The 18,230-nt window shown below is 43.3% G+C and overlaps 1 protein-coding gene across 1 annotated transcript in view; it reads left to right on the forward strand.

Moving 5' to 3' along the window:
• Positions 1-279: 279 nt before the first annotated feature.
• The window catches only part of LOC117546852 (pituitary tumor-transforming gene 1 protein-interacting protein), an 18,052-nt gene continuing 101 nt past the window's right edge, over positions 280-18,230 (forward strand). Inside the window, exons 1-7 of the mRNA XM_034217212.1 lie at positions 280-461; positions 1,475-1,521; positions 2,976-3,084; positions 5,449-5,560; positions 7,170-7,235; positions 11,189-11,235; positions 17,877-18,230. The exon at positions 17,877-18,230 is cut by the window's right edge and continues 101 nt beyond it. Of these exons, the coding sequence (XP_034073103.1) occupies positions 341-461; positions 1,475-1,521; positions 2,976-3,084; positions 5,449-5,560; positions 7,170-7,235; positions 11,189-11,235; positions 17,877-17,926 (552 nt within the window). The 5' untranslated portion in view covers positions 280-340 and the 3' untranslated portion in view covers positions 17,927-18,230. The remainder of the gene's footprint in view (positions 462-1,474; positions 1,522-2,975; positions 3,085-5,448; positions 5,561-7,169; positions 7,236-11,188; positions 11,236-17,876) is intronic.

The raw sequence follows: 18,230 nt of genomic DNA on the forward strand, positions 1-18,230 counted from the left end.
AAGGGGGGGACGAACACGACAGGGGGGTTAAGATCTCAACGTTCAGCTGCGTTTCCAGTCCTGGTAAACCGTTCTCTTTTTACATCAATGTGTGAAACCCATAGGCTGTATGTGAAACCGAACAGATGTAAACTCCACCCGGCCGGGCTGTGAAGACTATGCAAACGAGCTAACCCCGAGCTAAGTAGGAAGTGACAGAAGAAGATTCCAGGCAAAAGAGAAACAACCGTGTTTACCGAGCACCGCGGAGGGCGAGAGAGCCCAGCGTCTTCTGTAGAGGAGCACATACTCTGTATTTTTAGGAACAGTTCAATCTCACAGCTGTGCTACGGTTTTAACGATGTATTCTTTTACCACCGAGAGACGAACACTGGCCACTTGGGTGTTTTTTGGTGCTTTCCTGCTGAGTGTTAGCTTTGTTAGCCAGGGGGAATGCCAAATAACTCCACTTCCACCAACCCGTAAGTTACAGTCGTTTTTTAGAATATAAAATACTTGTTTTACAGTTTACAAAGACAACATTCTGGCTACTAATAAGATACGTTTATGATTTTTAGAAATAAGTTAGTACGTTGTACTTAAATAGTCAAATAATGCTGACGTGTTTTTGTTTTTTAATACGTCACTTCTGCATGTGGCCCCAGCTGGCTGCTGGTGCTGACAGGAAGACATTCAAGATCCAGAGGCTTTACTGTCATATTCACTGTAGCTACATTGTGGGGAAGATGTTAAGTCCCAGGCTCCTCCAACAATGCAACATAGATATTTACAAGCCATAAAACAAATAGAAAAAACAATAAAAAAGAGTGCAAGAAAGAACAGAATAGAAAAGAGTGCAAGAGAATGTTGCAAGATTACTGTGCAGAGGTGGGAGAAGTACTCAGATCTTGTACTTGAGTAAAAGTAGAAATACCAGAGTGTAGTAATACTCTGTTACAAGTAAAAGTCCTGCATTCAAAATGCTACTCAAGTAAAAGTACAAAAGTAGTAGCATTGAAATATAGTTAAAGTACCAAATATTAAAAGTAGTCGTTGTGCAGATTGGTCCATTTCAGAATAATATATATGATATGTTTTATAATGATTGATCATGAAAGTGTTCTCAAAGCTGGTAAAGGTGCAGCTAGTTTCAATGGCTTTGTATACTGCAGGGTAGCTTGTGGATTTACTCCAGGTGGAACTAAAGTCTGATTCAACACTTGGTTAGATTTCACATCATTCATCCACATCTGTGAAGTAACTAAAGGTATTCAATACATGTAGTGGATAATAATCTGAATTGTAGTGGATTAGAAGTACAAAGTAACAAATGGAAATACTGAAGTAAAGTATATCAACATTCTACTTAGTACAGTACTTGAGTACAGTACTTGGTTACCTCCCAGGTCTGCTAATGTGCAAGTAATGCAGGACAAGTGAAAATATGAAATACTGCTGATTGTTATGTAAGCTGGTGTGTTTGTCTGTGTTTCAGCGTGCTCTGCCCACAGGATCTGTGACAACTGTGTTCCTCATGCTAAGGTAAGGCTGCCAGCAGTCATGGGGGAGCGGTTTATACAAACAAAACCTTTGCCCTCACGTGTCACACAGTAAAAATCATAATGTATGCTCCATTGTTTGACGGCTCATCAAGCGGCCTAATTAAAGGCAGAGTAGGTAAGAATGGAGAAACCAGCTCGAGTGCGCTATCATTTGAAACCACGCTGCCGAACCAAATCTGCCCCTTCCTTCAGACTTCCTCACAGAGCCCCTCCTCCAACACACACGAACGCGCACATGACCAATGAGGGCACGAGATAAGTTTGTGCACAGATGGAAGGCTGACCAGTTACTTTAGCCGGGCCGGCTCAGATGATTGGTCGTGCTTTTTACAGCGGCTTCCACAGATGAGATGTTTTAATGGATTTTTTATCAAAGCTCTTCAGATATTCATTGCTATCAGGATGTTAAGAGCATTCCATGGAATATAACAAGTGTATCTCGAGCCGGTTTCTCAAACGTACCTACCCCACCTTTAAGCTTCCACACCAATAAAGACCCCCCATTGTTCTCGAGTATTCAGTAAAGCAGTGACCCCAAGGGCCAACTACTGTAAGTACTTTGACAAATGTAGCCACCTCATCAGACTGCACTGAGGAGGGTCTCTCAAATCTGTGACTTTTTGAAGTTAAAGTGAATCTGCTTATTTGAGTTACTTTCACATTTAGTCTAGGTAACTCAGGTTTTTGATTGGAGCCTTTATTATTTGAGCAGGGCAGTGTCTCAAGCTTCATTTCAATTTGAATGAATCTCTTGATAATTTTCTCAATAATATGTTGTTTAAGAAAGCCGGTAAAAAGTCCATAAAGCCAAGGTTCCCATCTTCAAATTGGTCTTTTTTGTCAGATATTTAGTTTAACCTCCCGTGAAAAACTGAAAAAGATCTAATCAATAATAAGTAGCTAGAACCACAGCATGTTTGATTTTTTTATTTGAATAAATGACCTGAACAATTCATCAACCTTCAAAGTAGTTGCAGGTTCATTTTAAGGCTGCATGATTTTGAAAAGCACGTGATTATTTTGTCTGATCTTGCAATTGCGATATGATTCTTGATATACTGTATAGGGAAAGATGAAACAATATTATTAAAAAATATACCAAATGACAATAATGTGATTTTCTTTGAGGATCTGTGCCAGACAAATATGTTTGTTTAACGTGTAGAATACGATCTGTTGGCCGGGATACCCCGCAGCTCCACAATACTTCATTTCAAATGATTTGAACACATATTTAGCCTGAAAGAAAAGATGGTGCTTCCTGCGATTTGAACATTGCCCTAGTGTCTATACTGCTACTGATAACATGTAGATGTATTGTGCTAGCCTAGTTAATTCACTGTCCATTGAATCTAGATTTCAACTTCAAATTGAGTCGGTTCAGACCTTTATTAAATCCTTTGCAGGTGGTTGATCTGTGTTTTCTGTTTTCAGTGCCTGTGGTGCTTCACCACCAACAACTGCACAGAGTACCCAGTGAGCTGGCTGCTGCCCCCCGCCTCAGTGTGCCAGCTGTCCCAGGCCCGCTGGGGGGTGTGTTGGTGTGAGTCCACCAGTCTTATTACTAAGGGAATAGATGGGGCCAATGTCTGCTTTCTCTTTGTCCCTGCGGTGATCCCACTGGTGTCGTAGAGGAGTGTTTATCTCTGTAAAGTTAACATGGAAAAGGTTTATTGGATTTTGCCGGAAAAGGAAACTGTTGGACAAAATATTTAAGCAGAGGTGGGAGAAGTATTCTTATCTTGTACTTGAGTAAAAGTAGAAGTACCAGAGTGTAGGAATACTCTGTTAAAAGTTCTGCATTACAAATGATACTCAAGTAAAAGTAGAAAAGTATTATCATCAAACAATAGGTGCAGCTAGTCTGAAGTACTTTGTATTCTGCAGGGTAGCTGGTGGATTTACTCCAGGTGGAACTAAAGTCTGATTCAACACTTGGTTATATTTCACATCATTCATCCACATCTGAAAGTAACTAAAGGTATTAAATACATGTAGTGGAGGAAAAGTACACCTTTTACCTCTGAACTGTGGGGTAGAAGTACAAAGTAGCATACAATGGAAACACTCAAGTAAAGTACAAGTACCTCAAAATTGTACTGAAGAACAGTACTTGAGTAAATGTACTTTACACCACTGTATTTAACTGATGTTTCAGTGACATGTTAACATGGCCTGTTCCAGTATGAGGAAGTTGATGTAATGGTGTAGTGCTCAGTACTCAGTATAAAAGAAAGAACGGAAGTATTGTCACATTCCTTCATGTTGATGTCCTGAAACGATCTAGCGCTATGAAATACTGATTAGTCAAATCCCAGTAGGCAAATAGCTGCAGGATGGTTATCAAACACAAGCATGCAAGTGTTCAGACCGAGGGAAGCACTCTTTAGAGAAACCGGTTGTGTGAGGATGTTACTTCTTACTTTATGTTGCGCCAGTCATTTGTTGTTAAAGCTTTATCGAAGTGTACCATTGCCTCTGTACACAACAAACATGCTGACGAGGTACAGACATGCACAAATAAAAAACGAGTGTTGGAATGGTAGTTCCCTCATTTCTGATGAGCCAGGCAGTTTGGGACAGTATTCAGACGAGGGGTTTTTATGGTCGTAAATTCAGGTCATCTAAATATGCATATCCCCAAACTCTGTTTTTAATTAAAGTGTCAAAATGTAGTCAACAAACACACATATCATTAGAGACAGACTGCCCCAACTCCAAACATTAAACAATGACACAAATAATGTGCACATTAAAAATAACTTTCAATAAAAGCATGTGGCTGATAAGAGGCACAAGCGTTCCCATGAGACATCATGAGTGTATGTTTGTATGAGAATATGCTCAGTTGAACTGCCATGGTTTTATTCTAAGTATAACATGTCTGACCAGTTTACAGTCTAGAAATCCACATTTCATTCATATAGAGTATTATTTCAAATATACCGATTTTCAACACCAACAAGTGGACTTTGAACGTTGTATAGAATATGACTTCATCATTACTCAAACACTGGCTGGACCTGCTATCACAGTGGAAAGCTGTATTTCTGAAATCACTTGGTTTCTTCTTCCAAAGGTCTGAGACTATTATCTGCTGCTTATCATAAGAATGTCACTACTTTTGACACAAATCACAATGTGGGTGACATATCCCCAGTACAGGTCAGGGATTGCTTAATAAAACATGTCCAATTAGTTTACATAATTAATAACAGTTATGTTAAAAGTATGCTCAAAGGTTTAGGGCATTTGTCCATGAGAATGTTTTTTCACAACACTAGTGGAAAGCAGATGTGTGACGATACTAATTCAATGTAATGTCTTGAAAGCTAACTATGGAAAGTTGATGAAGGCTGAGGTGGAAAAACTTGACAAACTGACTACCCATCCACTAGCTGCCTAGCTAGCGCACCATGCAGAAATACATGTTCATGGTACATAGTTGGCCAATTTACAACCTCTCGTTTTTTTTAATGTTCAGCTTCCTGTTGCCAAGTCAGCAAAAAAAAACCTTCAGGTTGTTTGGAACAAAAATATGTCTGCAGATTTGACAAGAAAAGCTTACCACAATGCCTAAATAATCTTCACCTGTCTCACTTGTTTAATCACTGACGTGATATGTAGCCAACTAAAACTGATAAACAGCTGCTGCTGCTGCTGTTTCAGGCCATGACACAAAGTCCCATCTGATTCAAATGTCTTTGATGTCTGACTCTTGGTTATGTTTTCACTGGAAATGAAAGTGAAGTGATCACCACAATGGAGTGTAGTGTTGGCCAGCAGTCAGCAGGTGGCACCATTGCCACATAATTAGAGTTTATAATGTCATCCAAAGGAGAATATATTGCCCTAATCCTTTTTTTGTAGAGAGTAATAAATATCACTGTCTTTTTGTGTGATTCAGTAAACTTTGAAGCCCTGATCATTACCCTGGCTGTCATTGGTGGAGTCATCCTCCTCAGCATTGGGGTATGCTGCTGCTGCTGCTGCTGCTGCCGCAAGAAGAGACGCTCAAGGTAAAGTCCATGGCAAGTCAGGGGCATTGAATGCACCTGGAACACATACAGCTCCAGGCTCAGAGGTAATAATGCAGTCCAATGCTACGCTACAACCCGATGCCTCGATGACACAGTGTCAGGAGGAGAAACTCAACACAATGTGCTTCATAAAGATAGGATTATCTGCAGTGCTGGGCGATATGAAGAATATCATACATCGCAATATATTTTTGACCAAATAACTCGATATCAATATTGTGACGATACTGTAGGGTTAAATATTTAAACAATGAGAAATTCGATAAACATTCATTGGTAATGTGGATGTAATTACTAAGTGGGTAAAGGCACAATAGAGTGGTGCAGTGAAGATGTTTTTGTGGGCCGACCCTGAAGTCACTATAGCAACGCCCCCTCAACAAAAGTCAACGGGACTTTCCACTGGATTCTGGAATATAGAAGGAAATAAGATCTGTGGCACACGATGATACTTACACATATTTGTTCAGTACGATAATGTCCACATAGTTACACTACTTTAATGATAGTTCAAGTGTGAATGCAAACACCCGATGTAAACAGCTAACGTTAGACTATAAACTAATAAAGCTTGTCTTAACCACAGACCGTATTTCAGGCTTCTAACCAAAAATAATAAAGGTTAAGGGCTAACTCGTTTCTAGGTTCAAGACATATTCCTTTCCCACTCTTCTCTACAGGCACAATATACAGTAACAGCTTGAACAGTCTGGTCAAATTAGAAAATGAGATCACTTTACTGTAACCCTGCCTTTAAACCCGGGAGAGGCACTTACAATATGACCATTGTTGTCGGATATAAACCGATATCACAGTTTCAACATAATATACATATATTTCCAAGCCCACATGTATTACAGTGCTATTGTAATGGATTCATTCAATCCAAATCATTGGATGACTTGGTCTAAAGGGATCCTTATACAACGATTCAAATGTTCATAAAGGTGTCAGTAATGTCTGTGAATCCCACTTGTGTTCCTCAGGGAGAGGACCTCTCCTCAAACTAACGGAGCTTGTAATGGCTCTGTGGTGAACAGCTGTTGAGTGTAGTGACGTTTTGGAGTTGAGCACTCATGCACTACATTCTCTCTCCTCTGTTGCTCTTTTAGCTTCATCCTTTCAGCTTCCTTTACAAGACAACTGTGTGTGCTGCTGTCATAGTGCTGCAGGGGAAGGAAGCGTCATGTCTGTCAATCACCCTGACAGTCCTGAGGGTGTAGGAGTCACTCATGTCTATCATGTGACACAAGAAGAGCCTGTAGTTACGTAAATGTGTTATTCTCAGCTTCTGATTCCTCAGCAACCATTACAAGTCATTCCATTCTCAAAGCTGACACACATTGTTTCTGTAGTAAAAGCTCTCTCTTTACTTTGAACAACTTCCTCTTTGTTTCTCAGAGAGTCGTGAATCAAATATAAACCGTGCTCCGGAGAATTTGGATCACTTAGTCTTCTAAGTTGAGCTTTGTGAAAATAAATATCCTTCCAGCAAATGGTTTGTAGACGTATGTCAGATGTGGATGAGTGTGTTATTGTGCTCTGTGGTTCTGTGGTCCTGACTCTGCTCTCGCTCTTCTGTCTGCAGGCCTGACAGAGATGATGAGAGAGTTATCGCGAGGAGGGAGGAGATCAAACAGCGCACTGAGGAACGGTAAGAACTTCACTGCAGGCTTGAGTACAAACCGCTTGAAAGACATGATAACTGTGTGTATTTAAATAACAGCTTCACATGGCAGTCTGTGTGTCTGTATTTAATCATTCTTAAGAAAACAAGTGTTGTTTAAAGGAGAGGTTGTTGTGCTAATAGCATGTCTCTCCCCTCTGGCTCAAGTGAATGTAAGAAGGTAAATGTTGTTGGGCTGGGAGAAATAAAACAGCAGGTCATCTTTCAGAACTATATATCTATGTTATGATATAGTAAATATAAGCAACTATGTCAAAAGTAGTAATACTTTTATTCCATACATTATACAAAAATGTTCATCTGTGAAAAACAAAAGCTTAATACCTGCATGAATTAGTGATTCATTCTGATTTTGAAAACACCATTACATTGGTGATGATATGATTACGAACACTTTAGAAACGCAGCCCTGCCTGAGAACTAAGACGTCTTTTCATTAGTTTGCTACAGAGGTTGTAAGGCTTTAAAGGATCTTAATATATTTGATTGTTAACAATATATCTAGAGGTTTGAAAAACAATAGGCACGCTCTAGATCAATCACAAAATACATGTATGGATTTTTGGAAAAAGTAGAAACCTTTGAAAAATAATTGTTTTGTTCATTTTCAAATAAAAAGTCAAATTATAGGATCCTTGTAAACTAGGTAAAACTAGCAAATCAGGCTAATACACATTCATTCATAAAGTGCAAATATAACACAATTACAATATTACAATCAAACTAAGTTTATTGTCATATCATATAATAGTACAGTCTAAAAAACAAGATGTAACCCTTTATTTTCTCCACCTCTCGGGTGTTTTGCCCGACAGCATCCCAGCATGAAACATGGGGTTTCCTAATAGTGTGTGTGTGTGTGTGTGTGTGTGTGTGTGTGTGTGTGTGTGTGTGGTGTGTGTGTGTGTGTGTGTGTGTGTGTGTGTGTGTGTGTGTGTGTGTGTGTGTGTGTGTGTGTGTGTGTGTGTGTGTGTGTGTGTGTGTGTGTGTGTGTGTGTGTGTGTGTGTGTGTGTGTGTGTGTGTGTGTGTGTGTGTGTGTGTGTGTGTGTGTGTGTGTGTGTGTGTGTGTGTGTGTGTGTGTGTGTGTGTGTGTGTGTGTGTGTGTGTGTTGTGTGTGTGTGTGTGTGTGTGTGTGTGTGGGTGTGGGTGTGTGTGTGGTCCATGTCCCAGAGGAGGAGCTCAGCGTTCCTCCACTCTCAGGCTGAGCAGCTGCTCTTTGGTAATGTGGTCATAAAGAGCGAGCTACATCCTGTGCACTGCCCTCGCCCACGGTCATAGAGACAGTGTGTCGCTCACTGAATCCAGCAGTCAGTGGACCTGGAACTCTTCCTGATCCTCCTAAATGTTTCAGCCTCATCTTTCTGAGTAGTTCCTGTGCTCCCAGCGCATCCATCCTCCGAGGATGTGTCGGAATGCAGAGCAGTCGTGCAGAAAGAAAGTCGGTAACCGTGGAGCATCATCCTCACTCGCAGTGCTGGGAGCATTGTGTGTGTGTGTGTGTGGACAATCTCGTTGAGCTTTTCTCTCACGTGCCACAGAATACAGGTTCCCTGCAGTGAGCATGATCAAATCTTGGAAGTCAGAGTTAGTGCAGTGACCTACATAGAGGCGGTTCATGTTGTGAACAGGACATTCAGAATAGATGGGACACTTCGTGGGAAGCACTAGTGACTGCAGACTTTGCTGCCTGTCCTCCAGAGAGCCATCTCACAGCACTGATCCAGGAACCGCTAAGGGATAGTTTCGTTTTTTGAAGATTCGTTTTTGGGCCGTCAATGCCTTAAAAGGGGCAGACAAAGGGGCTGACACATGTGTTAATGGTTCCTGAATCATATCCCAACTCCACAGCAGGGACTGTGTTGCAGTACATGGGCCACCAAGTGAGTTGTATGGTGGCTGAGATTGTGTTTTAGGTTGTATGAGATTCTTCAATAGTCAGTGTATTAGCTCCACGGAGTTTGGAGAAACCGACAGAAGCAACAGGAAACAATGTGTCGGTATTGGTGGATGCTATATGTCAAATAGTTTTGATGTTGTATACATCTCCACGCCCTCGCCAAAGTCACCAACTCCAATGACAACACTGATTTTAACACAGAACACAGGGCTTGATGTTCTTACACCATAACACACTCACTGCAATTTGACTGGGATTCTCAATGAAAATAAGCCATTATTATTGTTACCTATTTCACTCGTCTTTTCCTTACTATGACTTGTCAAAAATGCTGCAGTGAAAAATATCTATTCTAGCTTATATGTCCGCATGAAACAGAGACAGGTTTTAGTTTATTTTGCTAAATGTGAGATCCAAATCCATCCGACCTTGAGGAAGTGACTAACTTCATACAAGCCAATAAATGTTCTCCCTCACATCCCTCCAATCCATCATAGATGACATAGATCTGTTAAATCTCCATCAACTAGTAACAATACTGGGGAAACTAGTGATAACTAGAGTTTTATCAAATGTAATAGAAAGGACATTATCAAGAACACTAACCATTTAATTCTTAGTTTGTGCCATGGAAATAAAAACGGCATGTTTATTGGACATAGATCTTCACAAATAGCCTCCAACTTTGCTAAATGGACACAGAGAAGGAGTTGGACTGCAATGTCAGAACATATTGAATAAACCTGAACACCATGCAGCAGAACCATCTGAACCTAGCTGAGCATTTCCTTAGAGGAGGGCTGGAAAAGATTGCATTCCACGCTTGCCTTGTCAACTTCCCACTTGTTGAATGCCACTGAAGCCATATTTATGTAGAGTGTGGTTACAGACAAGCCGGCAGCAGGGCGGGGGGCAGATGGCAGGCGGGGCTCACAGATCAGTACCTGGCAATAAAACCCTCAGTGATTTACACACGCTCTTTGTGCACAGATGAAGTGAAGTGACGCCCTGGAGGTCCGCACCACAAAACCTCTCCCGGGCTTTTGTTGCTCCTCAGAAAGGCTGAGAGAGGGCTGGCAGCAGGCGGGTTGCTCTCCGCGGCTCGCTGCCAGATAACTCAAAATATCCCTCCAAACGAAATGCAGACATGATCATCTATACTCGATTGGGTGGCATTATATTGTGGTGCCTCATATTAACGTTTAGTATAAAGGATGCAGTAAACACATGGACTGTGCAGAGCTGAGGGACTCTGTATGTCAATATGAAACAATAGCGTAACATTAGACCATATATCAGATTGACATTTTGTAATGAATGTTTATGTTATTATTATGTCTATGCCTTTACTTCCTCATATGGGAACAGGAATCCATCCGATTTTATCCAAATCCATTCCATTATTGATTCCTGTTTCAAATCCAATTGTTTAGCGGTTTGTTTATCATATCCTCTTCAATTGTTCGGTGGAATAATAGTAATAAAAGCTGCAGCCTCAGTGTGACGGTCATCTTCTCAAATGGATGAAACAGGAGACTTCTTATACAGTGATGGCATGAAGAAATGCAGGTCTCTGCGACATGTGACTGCAGAGGGTAGGGTTTGAACCACCGACCATCCGATTGGTGGAATACTGCTCTACCTTCTACCTCTCTTGTACCACAGATGTATGGTAGTAGAAACTGTTTGTGATTTTAGCAGTCACTCAAAGCTCAATTATAAGTTCTCCAGCTGAATTTCCTGTCAAGGAAGTGATCCAAAAGTACTTTTTTAGTGGTGTAACTACTCGTGATGGACAATGTGGTAACTCATTTCTCCAGACACATTCTTCTGTTCTACACATTTCTTTATACATGCTGTTTTGTGCTATAGAAGTTTGATGACATTATGTTAGCTCATCTTAATCAATGTTCAGTTTGAACACAAAATGGGAAAAGAATACACAATAAACCAAAGAACAGGTGTGAAGGGAAAATATATTTCAAATATAATGACTGTGATGTTTCCTTTCCTTTTGTACAGGACTGTTGAGAGAAAGGAGAGGCACGACCAGATCCGCAAGAAGTATGGTACGTATGAATATGGGTATATATTGTTTTACCATATGTGCTCCATTACCCTCTTTAAGCACTCCACACTGTGTGTATACCCTGCTGGGCCAGAGTTGACCCGTAGGTCTAACAGAGCCTCTCTGTTCTGTTACACTCAGCTTTGTCTCACATGTGTGTTTTATATTGTGCAGGACATTGTCATTGACTTTAATGTCCATACTCTGTGCCGGCGATGCATTATCCAGCAGTACATAGCTTCTGTCCTCAGGTCACTCTGAGGTTACACTCACTCCTGTCTGCTTAAATCAATGTAAGCACATGTATCATACAGAGGTGTCGAATAGAGGCCATGAATGACTGTGAGCAGGATGCTACATATCCCTGAAGAACCAGACAAAGGGAACCGTAGCCTGTAGCTTACACTGTACTGTCTGTGTCAGTAACATGCTAACCTGGCGCTACGCCCAAATGGAGTTAAAGAAGATTCCTTTATAGTCAACTACTGCATGGCTCCAAGTCCTACATGGAACAAAAAAAGTGTATTCAATCAGTTTCATCACTGTCACAACTAATAATGTTGTTCCTGTGATAAATACACAAACACTTTAGTTTTATAACACACACCACTGTGATCTACATACCTCCACACCCGATGAACTAGCCCTACAGGTTTGACTGTTTAAGGTTATGTGTGTGAGCGGTCCTTGTCTCATGTCCTCACACGGCCCTGCTGCTCTCAACACAACCTCTTTGTTGTTTCTTTTTGCCGACAACGATTTTCTAGATGAGCGGCGCAGAGCTCACGTTCCTATAGCCTGTACAGTATAGGGCTGCACGATTTGGGGAAATAATCTAATTGCGATTTATCTGACAGATATTGCGATTCGATTTGCGATATTTGTTTATCGGAAGTTTATTGTAAAATGCAGCCATAACTCCGGCTAGGAAGGTCGTATCAACGTACTCCCGTCTAGCACCCCGCAGCCCGAGCTACGAGTGAAAGAACTAAACTTACATGAAACTTCCGTTGGGTTGCTTTAAAGGTGGGGTAGGTAAGTTTGAGAAACCGGCTCGAGATACACTTGTTATATTCCATGGAATGCTCTTAACATCCCGATAGCAATGAATATCTGAAGTGCTTTGACAAAAAATACATAACAAAATGTCATCAGTGGAAGCTGTAGTTCTGTAAAAAGCACGACCAATCATCTGAGCTGGCTAAAGTAACTGGATGGCCTACCTGCCTGTCAGCCTTCCATCGGGGCACAAACTTATCTCGTGCCCTCATTGGTCATGTGTGTGTGTGTTGGAGGAGGGGCTCTGTGAGGAAGTGGCAGATTTCTTCCGGTTGTCTATTTTCAAATTCTAGCGCACTCGAGATGGTTTCTCCAAAATTACCTACCCCACCTTTAAGGTCAAGCTTCAGTTTAAGATTCACCCTGTAATAGAAACATGTGATGGAGCATTACTAACCTGACTCAGATGCTTTGTTTCACCAAACCATCTAAAGCTCCATTGGAAGCCATTTGGAAAGGGCAGGCACTTTCAAAAATACTTGGCAGGTGATTGGATCAATCTGTCTATCACCTTCTGTCATGGGCCACTTCTGATTGATTAACAATGGCTGGTACATGTGGAGCACAGCACTTCTGATTGGTGCGGATGACTGACACACAAGAATACAAAATAAAAAAAAGGTTTAAAAGCTCTCACTAGTTTAGCATACGGTTGTTGGCCCGGAAGGAACCTGGATTTTGGAGAGGGGAAAATAAAGAGACTAGATCTATGGGAACACCTATATGAAACAGAACTGTATACATTTCAATAATCATAAAATCATGGCCATAACCAATAACATACCATTTTCAATATGAAAAAACACTGGCACCCTCAAATGGAAATATGTGTTTACATAAATGGTGACCACACCGTTTGAGACCCACTGAGAACTTAGACTAAGTTAACTATCTAAACACTCAGAGTCCTTTAGCTCACCTGAGCTGAGGTTATCCCGAGCTTGAATGACACACAGAGACCAATCAAGGGCTTTGATTTATGATCTGTATGACAGTGGCCATGTCGGCAGACCACATCATGTAGACAGCCAGTCACCCTGTGTGAGGCAGACCACATCATGTAGACAGCCAGTCACCCTGTGTGAGGCAGACCACATCATGTAGACAGCCAGTCACCCTGTGTGAGGCAGACCACATCATGTAGACAGCCAGTCACCCTGTGAGGCAGACCACATCATGTAGACAGCCAGTCACCCTGTGAGGCAGACCACATCATGTAGACAGCCAGTCACCCTGTGAGGCAGACCACATCATGTAGACAGCCAGTCACCCTGTGTGAGGCAGACCACATCATGTAGACAGCCAGTCACCCTGTGTGAGGCAGACCACATCATGTAGACAGCCAGTCACCCTGTGAGGCAGACCACATCATGTAGACAGCCAGTCACCCTGTGTGAGGCAGACCACATCATGTAGACAGCCAGTCACCCTGTGAGGCAGACCACATCATGTAGACAGCCAGTCACTCTGTGTGAGGCAGACCACATCATGTAGACAGCCAGTCACCCTGTGAGGCAGACCACATCATGTAGACAGCCAGTCACCCTGTGTGAGGCAGACCACATCATGTAGACAGCCAGTCACCCTGTGAGGCAGACCACATCATGTAGACAGCCAGTCACCCTGTGTGAGGCAGACCACATCATGTAGACAGTCAGTCCCCCTGTGTGAGGCAGACCACATCATGTAGACAGCCAGTCACCCTGTGTGAGGCAGACCACATCATGTAGACAGCCAGTCACCCTGTGAGGCAGACCACATCATGTAGACAGCCAGTCACCCTGTGTGAGGCAGACCACATCATGTAGACAGCCAGTCACCCTGTGTGAGGCAGACCACATCATGTAGACAGCCAGTCACCCTGTGAGAGGCAGACCACATCATGTAGACAGCCAGTCACCCTGTGTGAGGCAGACCACATCATGTACACAGCCAGTCACCCTGTGAGGCAGACCACATCATGTAGACAGCCAGTCACCCTGTAAGGCAGACCACATCATGTAGACAGCCAGTCACCCTGTGAGGCAGACCACATCATGTAGACAGCCAGTCACCCTGTAAGGCAGACCACATCATGTAGACAGCCAGTCACCCTGTGTGAGGCAGACCACATCATGTAGACAGCCAGTCACCCTGTGTGAGGCAGACCACATCATGTAGACAGCCAGTCACCCTGTGAGGCAGACCACATCATGTAGACAGCCAGTCACCCTGTGTGAGGCAGACCACATCATGTAGACAGCCAGTCACCCTGTGTGAGGCAGACCACATCATGTAGACAGCCAGTCACCCTGTAAGGCAGACCACATCATGTAGACAGCCAGTCACCCTGTGTGAGGCAGACCACATCATGTAGACAGCCAGTCACCCTGTGTGAGGCAGACCACATCATGTAGACAGCCAGTCACCCTGTGAGGCAGACCACATCATGTAGACAGCCAGTCACCCTGTGAGAGGCAGACCACATCATGTAGACAGCCAGTCACCCTGTGAGGCAGACCACATCATGTAGACAGCTAGTCACCCTGTGAGAGGCAGACCACATCATGTAGACAGCCAGTCACCCTGTGAGGCAGACCACATCATGTAGACAGCCAGTCACCCTGTGAGAGGCAGACCACATCATGTAGACAGCCAGTCACCCTGTGAGGCAGACCACATCATGTAGACAGCCAGTCACCCTGTGTGAGGCAGACCACATCATGTAGACAGCCAGTCACCCTGTGAGGCAGACCACATCATGTAGACAGCCAGTCACCCTGTGAGGCAGACCACATCATGTAGACAGCCAGTCACCCTGTGTGAGGCAGACCACATCATGTAGACAGTCAGTCACCCTGTGTGAGGCAGACCACATCATGTAGACAGCCAGTCACCCTGTGTGAGGCAGACCACATCATGTAGACAGCCAGTCACCCTGTGTGAGGCAGACCACATCATGTAGACAGCCAGTCACCCTGTGAGGCAGACCACATCATGTAGACAGCCAGTCACCCTGTGAGGCAGACCACATCATGTAGACAGCCAGTCACCCTGTGAGGCAGACCACATCATGTAGACAGCCAGTCACCCTGTGAGAGGCAGACCACATCATGTAGACAGCCAGTCACCCTGTGAGGCAGACCACATCATGTAGACAGCCAGTCACCCTGTGTGAGGCAGACCACATCATGTAGACAGCCAGTCACCCTGTGTGAGGCAGACCACATCATGTAGACAGCCGGTACACCCTGTGTGAGGCAGACCACATCATGTAGACAGCCAGTCACCCTGTGTGAGGCAGACCACATCATGTAGACAGCCAGTCACCCTGTGAGGCAGACCACATCATGTAGACAGCCAGTACACCCTGTGTGAGGCAGACCACATCATGTAGACAGCCAGTCACCCTGTGTGAGGCAGACCACATCATGTAGACAGCCGGTACACCCTGTGTGAGGCAGACCACATCATGTAGACAGCCAGTACACCCTGTGTGAGGCAGACCACATCATGTAGACAGCCAGTCACCCCTGTGTGAGGCAGACCACATCATGTAGACAGCCAGTCACCCTGTGTGAGGCAGACCACATCATGTAGACAGTCAGTCACCCTGTGTGAGGCAGACCACATCATGTAGACAGCCAGTCACCCTGTGTGAGGCAGACCACATCATGTAGACAGCCAGTCACCCTGTGAGGCAGACCACATCATGTAGACAGCCAGTCACCCTGTGTGAGGCAGACCACATCATGTAGACAGCCAGTCACCCTGTGTGAGGCAGACCACATCATGTAGACAGCCAGTCACCCTGTGAGGCAGACCACATCATGTAGACAGCCAGTCACCCTGTGTGAGGCAGACCACATCATGTAGACAGCCGGTACACCCTGTGTGAGGCAGACCACATCATGTAGACAGCCAGTCACCCTGTGTGAGGCAGACCACATCATGTAGACAGCCAGTCACCCTGTGTGAGGCAGACCACATCATGTAGACAGCCGGTACACCCTGTGTGAGGCAGACCACATCATGTAGACAGCCGGTACACCCTGTGTGAGGCAGACCACATCATGTAGACAGCCAGTACACCCTGTGTGAGGCAGACCACATCATGTAGACAGCCAGTACACCCTGTGTGAGGCAGGCCACTTAACAGGCCAGGCCATCGGGAAACCTCCCGGTCCTCCCGATGGCCAGTCCGGGACTGGGTACAGGAGGCGTAGAGCGAGGGATCATTGTCCACAAGTTAATCGATCGCAGACGGCATCGTGGTCACGGACGAATAAAAAAAAAAACCTCAATGGGTCGTGAAATATACCTGGGCGGCCCGCCCAATAGTCTATGTGTGGGAAACCCTGCTTCTGCTTAGCTGTTGTTCTGTTAGCACTCTTGGGTTACATTTAGCGCTTTAATCATCATGACCTCCTACAATAGGCACTGTGAAAGTAAACACACACACACACACACACACACACACACACTGATCTGTGATTTGACATGTGTTGTGTTTCTGTTTCAGAACGCTTTGAATCTGTTGTTCACCTCTAAGAAAATACGTCCCCAACACTTAGATATTTCTATTGTCCTTTCAAAGAAGCAGATAACAATGCACATTTATATTTGAGTAGAAAAGGCACATAAATAATAAATATACTTCTGCTGCATCACCACTTCTTATTTTTGTGTATTTTCCACTGAAGGATGTTGGGTGGAAAAAATATGAATGAATTATTGAAGAAAGTGCCACACACACTGTCCCAGAGGACGTTAAAGGAACCCGCACTGATCCAAACACATCCAGGGACACAAAGACATGGGGGAGCTGCGGAAAGCATCATGGCATCTTGGGCTTATGTGGTTATGACTCAAAGTCAAGATATCAGTGTCGCTGCTGCTTTCATTTAGTCTTTTTGTTGGTTTGGTTATTTTTTGTTTGCATTACTTCATTGTTTGATTTAATGGAGTTCTGACAGTACTTGTGATTGTTCTTTAATACCAACAAAATATCTAGTTTTTTTTTATTTGAAATCCTCTTTGCAATATTGTTCCTAGTTGTGGGTCTTAATTCCCTCTCTAATATCTATTTCATATTGCTGTGTAAATTCTCCTTCAAAGCACTTTGCATTGATTTTCCCAAATGGAGCTACATTTACCAAAATGAAATGTGCTCTCTTCATCCTGACATTAGTAATGACCTTCACCCAATGCTAATGTGTGCAGGTCTGTTCTGCACTGTTAATCATACGTCCATGGTTGCAGCTAACAGATAACGCTAACTAGCTGCCCTCCTGCTCTTTTCAAGATGGATATGTTGTGCAGCAAAAACCAAAAGTGGCGTTCAAAGAATGTTTAAATGCAATAATATGCGTTAACTTTGACAGCTGCAATGTTTGGTTTTCAATCTGCAAGTGGAAGACAGGATGGATGTAGGAAGGATCCATTTGAGTCATGTACCGTATACGTTTAAACTCATTAGAATAGCTATGGTGGGTTTTCCAATATCTGTATGAGATGTGTGGAATAGATTTGAGCATCACTCAGAGAGGAGCCCCCTGACCCAGTCTGAACTCCTGTTTTCTTTCTGTTTCCCCTCCTCTGCAGGTCTGATGAGCGACTCGGACCACCCGTACAGCAAGTTTGAGAACGAGTAACGCCGCTGCTCTGGAGACGTTCCACTGGCAGCCTGTGGAGCGGAGCCTTCTCTTTATATAGACAAATCACTTTGAAACTTTTCATATTTTAGAGGGATGTTGAAGCTAGGTTAATTACTTCTCGCAAGGTTTCCTTAGACCTCTGACTTTTTGTTCTATAAGCTGTCTCTTTTTAAATATTGTAGTTTCTTATCAGCTTTGCACTTTGTACATACAGTATTGATTTATGAAATACATCATGATTGTACCGCAGATGTGTTCTGACACATGAATAAAATTCTCTTCTTTAAACATTAGTTTTTAT

This window comes from Gymnodraco acuticeps, unplaced genomic scaffold (genome assembly GCF_902827175.1).
Source record: "Gymnodraco acuticeps unplaced genomic scaffold, fGymAcu1.1, whole genome shotgun sequence".
In the NCBI taxonomy this organism is placed as follows: Eukaryota; Metazoa; Chordata; class Actinopteri; order Perciformes; family Bathydraconidae; genus Gymnodraco; species Gymnodraco acuticeps.